Source organism: Phaseolus vulgaris, chromosome 8, assembly GCF_051622355.1.
Source record: "Phaseolus vulgaris cultivar YP4 chromosome 8, ASM5162235v1, whole genome shotgun sequence".
Lineage (NCBI taxonomy): Eukaryota > Viridiplantae > Streptophyta > Magnoliopsida > Fabales > Fabaceae > Phaseolus > Phaseolus vulgaris.
In genome coordinates, this window is record NC_143505.1 from 23,771,913 (window position 1) to 23,779,592 (window position 7,680).

General features: G+C 34.6%; 1 protein-coding gene across 1 annotated transcript; it reads left to right on the plus strand.

Annotated features, from left to right (window-relative positions):
- The first annotated feature begins 2,695 nt into the window (after positions 1-2,695).
- Positions 2,696-7,449, plus strand: LOC137826873 (SNF2 domain-containing protein CLASSY 3). The gene is made up of 3 exons (XM_068633024.2): positions 2,696-4,339; positions 4,607-4,759; positions 5,340-7,449. Exons 1-3 carry the CDS (start codon positions 2,990-2,992, stop codon positions 7,263-7,265), a joined length of 3,429 nt encoding a protein of 1,142 aa, XP_068489125.2. The 5' UTR covers positions 2,696-2,989; the 3' UTR covers positions 7,266-7,449.
- The last annotated feature ends 231 nt before the right edge of the window (positions 7,450-7,680 follow it).

A 7,680-nucleotide genomic window follows, 5' to 3' on the forward strand; every position in this document is an offset into this window, starting at 1 on the left:
TTTCAAAGAACTGAGATTGCTAAGAGTTTGTGATTGATCAAAGTGTATGGAATAGGATTCTGCTTGTATTGATTTCAGATTATCTTCTGTAACAAGTGTAATCCTTGTACTCTGTTAAACAAGTTTCGTTTCTGTGTTTGCTGAGATTGGTTGTGTGTTCTTGAGGGGATCAAGATCAGCAATCTTAGTGTTGGTGTGTTGGCTAAGAAGAGTGTGTGTCTTGAGGTGTTCAAGGTCATTCTCTTGGTTGTTGTGTAAGTGATCAAGGTATGATTGCTTAGTGGATTTCCTCAGGGTTCTGAGAAGACTGGATGTAGCTCTGGGTTTGGAGTGAACCAGTATAAACAACTGTGTACAATCTCTCTATCTCTAACACTTTAAATTCAGTTTATTTGTTGTTTGCTTGTATAAACAACCGATTGTTTTTCTGGTACTGCAGTTTTTGCTTGCTGTTTTGGCGAACTGAATTTCTGAATCAATTGTTTCTTGAGATAATTTCATTCTTGTTTGAAAAGTTTGCGAAAACCCTCTTTAAACAATTCACCCCCCTCTAGTTTAAAGCCATCTATTCTAACATCCATATCTCCTAGGTGAGCCTTGACTGTGAACCTCCATTAAGCTTCCACAAATTCCATCAACAATCCTCCAAGAATGAAGGCATTCTTCCATCATCCAAGGAAACCGCAAGCTCCATGTGAGCCTCCTTGCACGCCTCCTCCATTGAGGCTTCCACCAATCCTCTCCAAAATTCAACCAAAGAATTCGGTCATGAAGGCACAATCCATCAAAGGGTCTAAGAAAATAGAAATGATAAGTTTTTTTATATTATCTAGTAAGCTAAGGGTTTATGTGATTTAACACTTGAAATTGAGAGTTAAATATTTTCATATAAAAATATAAACAATAAATAAAAATATTAAAAAAATCAAATATGTATCTATAAACTATTTGATTTAATGAAATTGAGGTTTGTATTTCCTAAAAAGTAATATATCATTTGAACCAAATCACACAGAAGAAAAAAAAAATATAATAAAAATTGTAATAAAGAGAGTACTATGTGGATTTGTGCAAGTCAAACATTTGAAAAAAGAATAAAAAAATTGTTTAGAAAAAAAGAAGTGTTATGAAATTAAAGAACAAAATGAATATAAATTTGGTAGGTTGTGAGTATTTGAATAATTTAAACAAGAACAACAAGGACGAAGACAAATATTTACAATCTCTAATATAATATAGAATAGTGATAATTTGACACGCAATACTCCAAATTACATCCATCTTATGCCTATTATTTTACAAAAATACCCTTATTACATAAGTAATCCAACACCTAAAGAAGGTGTAATTTGCAGCAAAGAAGAAATGGGTATCAAAAAATATTTTTCTATAATATAACTGGTGTCATACGCAGCATACATAGGAAAATTACCAAAATGTTCCTATTTGCGAAAAAAAAGAGTTAAATTCATGAAACCAACATTAAATTTTACGATATAAAACTTGTCCCGTCTTGAAAGACTTACTCTTCTCACTGACACCGGCATGCCACCTTTATTCAACACTAATTCAATCTAATTTTAAACGTGCTTATAATAATAATAATAATAATCTTTCATTTGATGTATATAGTTTCTTTTTTCAAAATTACCTTTAAGTATAATTATTTCCTCTATATAAAATATATAACTTTCCTACCACTGCTACATTCAAACTGTTATTTTTTTACATTGAACAAACAAAGAACATAATTTAAAATGTTTTAAAGAACTTTTTTTCTATAACTTTTTAATTACAATATTTTATAACAACTTACATTTTTTTTTTTGAATTTGAATTTTAATAAAATGTAGACGCACACTTTGTGACATTGTGTTTTTGCTATAATAAATGATAGAGTAAATTGTGTGATATTTTAGTAATTTTTTATGTGTTTTTGCTAATAAGCGGAGAGTAAATTGTAGGGATATTCTAGTTTTTTTTTCTTCAATTTAGTGTCCTTTTTCACTATTAAAATATACTATTTCTATAAAATAAAAAGAATTTGTATTTAATTTTAAGAAAATTATTTGAGAAAACTTAAAAAAAAATGTAAGCATAATTTAGTTGTAATAATAAGTTGGACTTTTCATTGTCTTTTCTTTGGTTTAATTCTTCATCCAAAAGTGGAGTTGTAAATCACACTATTTGCTCATTTAGGTTCATTTTCTTTATGTATAGTTTATTCCCTCCCAAACACCATTCTATTGCATGCCCTTCATGCATGACTGTTTTAAATAAGAAGAAATGAGTATAAGCAAGAATAAATAAATAAAATAATAAGAAGTTAATTTTTTTAAGAAAAATTACAAGATTATTCATGTCATTAATTTATGCATTATTATAGCTCTAATTGAAAAGTAAAAGGAGAATGAAAAGACTAACATTGAATCGATTCATATTCATAATAAGTAACAAATATCTTGGACTTAAAATAAAGGGAGAGAAAGGACTATTCACTTAGGGGTGTGATAAATGAAGGAATTTACTGTGGTGAGTTTGGAACGTTTTGTTTTAGTTAACCATTTGAAACATAAGATTGATATTCTTGTACTGACTGTGATCTTTTTGTCAGTATGTGCAGGCTGTGTGGAGGATACCCTTAAATAAGTTTTGACCTTTTGCGTTATTATTTGGATCAATACTTCAACTGTAAAACTGCAGCACTTGTTTTGCTTCTTTTCTTGGCGCCATTTTTTCCATATTTGGAAACTCCACACTGTGACTCTTCCTCTCTCTTTCTTTTCTTCCCCCACCACGCTTTCTTCTTCCACCTCTTTCTCATTCCTTTATCTCTTTCTCACCTTCGGGGTATCACTTTTTGGGCTCTGGATTCATCTTGGTGGTCTGGGGAAAGAAAATGATTCATCTTGGATTCTTTGGTTCCAGTGTTGTTTGAGAATACAAGAAAAAAAAAGTGTTTTTTTTTTGTTTTCTTTGTTGTTTGAAAATGTATCAGGGTGTTCCGGTTGCTTGCAGGACTCGAAGCAATAAGCGTGTGGTCGTCGGGAATGGATTGATAATGTGTCGGAAAAGGAGGAGAAAGGTGGATGAACAGGACGATGAAGTGATTTACTTGGGAGAAAATTTGGAAGGCAAAACGGGTGCAAGAGAGAAATTTGCATCTGGGGCTTCATGTTCATCACCAGATGCTATGGATAAGGGTTACATATTTTTGGGAGAGGGTGAGGATGATCCTATAAATGTGGTTGACCTCGAAGGCGGTGATGAGGCTGAAGTGGGGTTTGGGTTTTGCGAAACGAAGGGTTTTCAGGTTAAGGAGGAAGAGAGGGGTGAGGAGGGTGAAGGATGTTATGTAGCAGCTGATAAAATTGAAACCTTTGGTGGTGATGAATATGGTGCTGTAGCTGAAAAGCCGGTTGTTTTGTTGCCTGATTCAGATAGTAGTTTTGACAGTGGATATGATTCATTTTGGTCTTCAACGGAGAGTGAGGATTTTGAGACGAGTGATGATGATTTTATGGTTGAAGAGGATGATGATGGAGTTGAGAGTGAATATTCGAGCAGTTCGGAGAGTGATGATTCTTCTGAAGATGATAAGAGTGGGGGATACAAGATGGTTAAGGAGAGGGTAAGAAAGGAGGTGAGTGAATCTAAGAGCAGTAGAGTTTGGAGAATGAAAGGTAAAAGGAAGAGTAGGCATGTAGCGGAGGAGAAATGGAATGGTGCTGATTGTGCTAGCGTGGCATCTAGTAAATCAAAGATTTATGAGGAGCAGGGAAAAAAGGCAGGAGAGAAACAAGAAGCAAACAGAGTAGAGAATGTCAATAATGCTGATCCTGAAGTCTTTAGTGTTCAGTGGCAAACTTCAGGTCTCTCTGTGCCTTCTGAAGATGAGACACTAGAGGATAAGGAGAAAGAAGGTAAGGGTCTTCAAAGGGTGTTCATTAAAAAAGAGACAGGATATTCATCTGTGATCAAGATGAGTGAGAAGAATAATAAGGTCAAGGCCAATGTTAAAGAAACTGGACATAAAGATGAGCTCCATGAAATCCTGAGGATGTCACCGACAACAAAGAACCAATGTTTTGAATTCTTCACTGAATGCTTTAGGAGGGGCAAGCGTGATTCTGCTAAAGATGTTTCACTAGATTTTGGAGAAAAGGTTGATGTTGATCAGGGTCAGACTCGGCCATTAGGTCCTAAGGAGACAATCCCTTTAAACTGCAACTCTATGATGAAAGATAAACCTATTGAAAAATCAGAGTCCGAGAAAGAGTTGGATATGTTGTGGGAAGAAATGGAAATGTTGCTTCAAGCTGAAAAAATTGGTTTCCAGGTAAATCTCTGAAGGGCCAAAGGATAATGTAATGTAATATAAGTTATTGTCATTAGATCTTAAGAACTCTGAAATTTGAAGTTTTGTTCTTACTTGCAAGTGAGTGAAGTTGTGCTTAAGAAGGACAGACACCAGTGGTAGAGTGGTGGCATTTAATTTTGAATATTTTATTTCTTTTTTGAATTCATCATGAATGAATAATGTTCATACAAATCATTATTTCTATGAGAGAAGTTAGTAACTAATTTTGTATTTTATAATCTGCAGGTTGATAATACAAAGACAAATGAAGGAAGAGAAAACGAAAAAAATCCAGCCTCGCAGTGCAAACATGACACTATTTTTGATGAGCAGATTGGTATATACTGCAGATGGTGTGGTTGGATTGAAACTGAAATTAAATATATCACACCAGAATTTGTGAGTTCCCTTTTAACTTTGATGATTGTTTTTAGAAAATATTTTCCCCTTCTTTTAGTCTATTGAAGAAATTTTAGCCATGTTTTGATCCGACTTTCTTTATAGGCACTTATAGAAAACAAAAGAAAAAGAAATATTAAAATTAGTTTTATAAACTAAAATTAACTTATATATAAAGTAATTTATAGAAATTTATATTTTTAACATATACATGAACTAATTTATTTTTCTGGAGAAGTCTATTTTATTTTTAATTTTCTTATTTTTCACCCTTAAAATAATTATAGAAAAGTTTGTCATCCTTTTTTTTCCATTGCCACTTTTAGAATAGTTTCTTTCCACATATGAACTCAGGAACCAAGGATGTCATATTTTTTATCTATTGAACTATGATGGTGGCTATAGTTTAGTATTTGTGTTTTGTTCCATATGTAAAATCTGAAACAGTGATTGAGTACTGGTGGAAGCATGGGACTTAGATAAATTGTTGGTAATTTAGATTTGCTGTGATTTGATTGTCACGCTTATAAATGCAATAGGATGATGGGAAGTACTGATGTTTGCATTGGGCATAATACAGATAGATTCTGAGAGATGTGGAAGAAGGGTGTTGTCTGATGGAGGGAGGACCATGGGATTTGATGGGGTTCTGTTCACAGAAACTGGTAAAGACTCAGAAGCAGTCAGGTCTCAGAATCTTGGCACAGTTTGGGACCTTACTCCAGGCATAAAAGAAAGCTTGTTTCCTCACCAACAAGAGGGGTTTGAGTTTATTTGGGCAAATTTGGCAGGAACCACTGAGCTTTCCAAGTTGAAGAGGGTTGATGCTGAGAGTGAGGGTGGGTGCATAGTTTCTCATGCTCCTGGAACTGGAAAGACGAGGTTGACCATGGTGTTTTTGCAGACATATTTGCAAGTGTTTCCCAAGTGTTTGCCCGTTATCATTGCTCCTGCCAACATATTACTCACTTGGGAAGATGAGCTGAAGAAGTGGAACATAGGAATTCCATTCCACAATTTGAACAATGCTGAATTATCAGGGAAAGAACATGCCATCAGGGAAGTTGATTGGTCATTCAACCAACAGCAGAATAAGGATGTGATAAGAATGCTGAAGTTGTGTTCTTGGTACAAAGAGAAGAGCATTCTGTTAATCAGCTACAATCTATATGAGAAGCTAACCGGGGGAAAGTCTGAAAGAGACGCGGAGAAAGAAAAGAAAAATAGAAAGATTGGAAAAGAGAAGAAACGTGCAAGATCTAGGGAGTATGTTGAAACTGAATTGGGAAATGTTCTGCGAGACTATCCTGGTTTATTAGTTCTTGATGAAGGCCACACACCAAGGAACAAGCGTAGCTGTATTTGGAAGGTTCTCTCAGAGAGTAGAAGTCAGAAGCGGATCCTTCTTTCAGGGACTCCTTTCCAGAACAATTTTCGTGAACTATACAATATTTTATGCTTAATGAAACCATCTTTTCCTGAAAGCATACCGCAAGAACTCAAAAAGTTTTTGAAAAATAAACTCATACAGGAAACTGTGAGTTGGGAACCAATTTCTGTAGAAAATCCAGCCAGAGAAAAAATAAACCAGCTAAAGCTGCTGATGAATCCCTTTGTTCATGTTCACAAAGGTAGCATTCTTGAGAAGCACCTTCCTGGTTTAAAAGATTGTGTGCTGATTTTGAAGCCAGAATGCTTGCAGCAAACAATTCTGGAGAGCATTGATTGTTCTCAAAATGCACTTAATTTTGAGCACAAGTTGGCCTTGGTCTCTGTCCATCCCTCCCTTTTTCTCAGCTGCACTCTGTCAAAGAAAGAAAAATCTGTTGTTGACTCAGAGCAGTTGAAAAGGATTAGATCGGACCCTTATGAAGGGGTCAAAACCAAATTTCTGATTGAGTTTGTTAGACTGTGTGATGCAGTTAATGAGAAAGTCCTTGTGTTCAGCCAGTTCATTGATACCTTGTGCTTAATAAAGGACCAGCTGGAGTCAGCCTTCGATTGGAGTATGGGAACTGAAGTGTTGTATATGCATGGGAAGCTTGATCAAAAGCAAAAGCAAATTCTGATTCATAGTTTCAATGATGCAAATAGCCAGGCAAAGGTGTTGCTTGCTTCTACAAAAGCATGTTGTGAAGGCATTAACTTGGTTGGAGCTTCAAGGGTGGTGCTTGTTGATGTTGTTTGGAATCCCTCGGTGGAAAGGCAAGCTATTTGCCGAGCGTATAGACTTGGACAGAAGAGGGTTGTTTATACTTATCATCTTCTTGCACAGGGCACCCCTGAATGTGCAAAGTATTGTAGACAGTCAGAGAAGGACCGGTTATCTGAACTGGTATTCTCAAGTAGAAATGTTGAAAATGATGATGACGAGCTTAAGAGTGTTGGAGTAGAGTTTGTAGATAAAGTTCTTGATATCATGGTTCAGCACAAAAATCTCAAGGACATATTTGGTGAATCTCTGCTTCAACCAACGGACAGAGATTTGGAAACTTTGGGCCCCTAATGCTTCAAGTGTTGGAGTGTTTTTAAGTTATGCCATATTATTTGGATGATACAGAAGTTTAAGTGCTGCTAATAGTTGAATACAAAACTTCCTTATTTGCTACATTCTCTTATCATGTTTGTCATTATTGTGTTTGTTTCACAATTTATGGGAATTTGGTTAGATTAAATATATTTGTTTTGTCAAATTTCGTAAAACATTAAGTATATAGAAATGTTTCACAAAACATTTTTTTTTTGGATTATATATAGTTTTAGTTCTTGATAAATAAATGATTGAATTTTCGTTTTAGTTTTAATAATGTTTATTTAACTTTTTCGTCTCTATTTTTTTTACTTTATTTTTGTGTCTAAAGGCGTTTTGTAAGCATGTTCAAAGCACGGTCTAAAGTGTATAGATATACAAATTAATACTT

Excerpts from the sequence above, each read along its gene's own strand:
- LOC137826873 (XM_068633024.2), top strand. The coding sequence starts at position 2,990 with ATGTATCAGGGTGTTCCGGTTGCTTGCAGGACTCGAAGCAATAAGCGT. Across the intron at positions 4,340-4,606 it reads CTGAAAAAATTGGTTTCCAG|GTTGATAATACAAAGACAAA; the intron begins GTAAATCTCTGA and ends TATAATCTGCAG. Across the intron at positions 4,760-5,339 it reads AATATATCACACCAGAATTT|ATAGATTCTGAGAGATGTGG; the intron begins GTGAGTTCCCTT and ends GGCATAATACAG.